The 660-nt window shown below is 32.7% G+C and overlaps 1 protein-coding gene across 1 annotated transcript in view; it reads left to right on the top strand.

Annotated features, from left to right (window-relative positions):
- Positions 1-660, top strand: part of IFT74 (intraflagellar transport 74) — a 111,195-nt gene that overhangs the window by 46,440 nt on the left and 64,095 nt on the right. The window contains exon 7 of the mRNA XM_012646308.1: positions 305-443. Coding sequence (XP_012501762.1) covers positions 305-443 — 139 coding nt within the window. The remainder of the gene's footprint in view (positions 1-304; positions 444-660) is intronic.

Raw genomic sequence — 660 nt, forward strand, 5'->3', positions numbered from 1 at the left:
GTACAAGGTGTTAAGGATTTTCTATGATAATCTTTGTGATTTCTTAGTAAAGTAAGGTGGAGAGTAAGGAAATAAAAGGACTCGGGGATGGAGAAGAGAAAGGTGTAAAATAAGTCTATGCTGATGGGGACAAATTTTGTATAAGATAGAATTCTTTTTATACAAATATAAGGACTTTGCAATCACATAATATGGTTGAATATCTTTAAGTACACTATTAAATTGAGTCTGTGACCTGAGTAAAATGATTTGATGTTATTTTCTTCAACATAGTAACAGGAATATAACATGCTTTTGATTTCAGGAAAGAAAAACAAATTAGAAGTGTAGAAGAAGAAATTGAACAGGAAAAACAAGCAGCAGATGGCATTATAAAAAATATGTCTCCTGAAAAACAAGTCAAATATATAGAGATGAAAACCACAAATGAGAAATTGCTGCAGGTAATATTAATTACTACTATGTGCCAGGCATATTGTGGTCTTGCTACTGAAAAGTATGGTTTGAAGATTGGCAGCATCAGTATCCCCTGAGAGCTTGACTAGACTTACTGATCAGAGTCTTCATTTTAACAAGGTCACCAGCAATTCATATGGACATTTAAATTTGAGAAGCACTTATCTCAAAACTTCATTTTCTTAAGCTGCTTAATGACCTAGC

This window comes from Propithecus coquereli, unplaced genomic scaffold (assembly GCF_000956105.1).
Source record: "Propithecus coquereli isolate 6110/MARCELLA unplaced genomic scaffold, Pcoq_1.0 Scaffold106, whole genome shotgun sequence".
Taxonomy (NCBI): domain Eukaryota; kingdom Metazoa; phylum Chordata; class Mammalia; order Primates; family Indriidae; genus Propithecus; species Propithecus coquereli.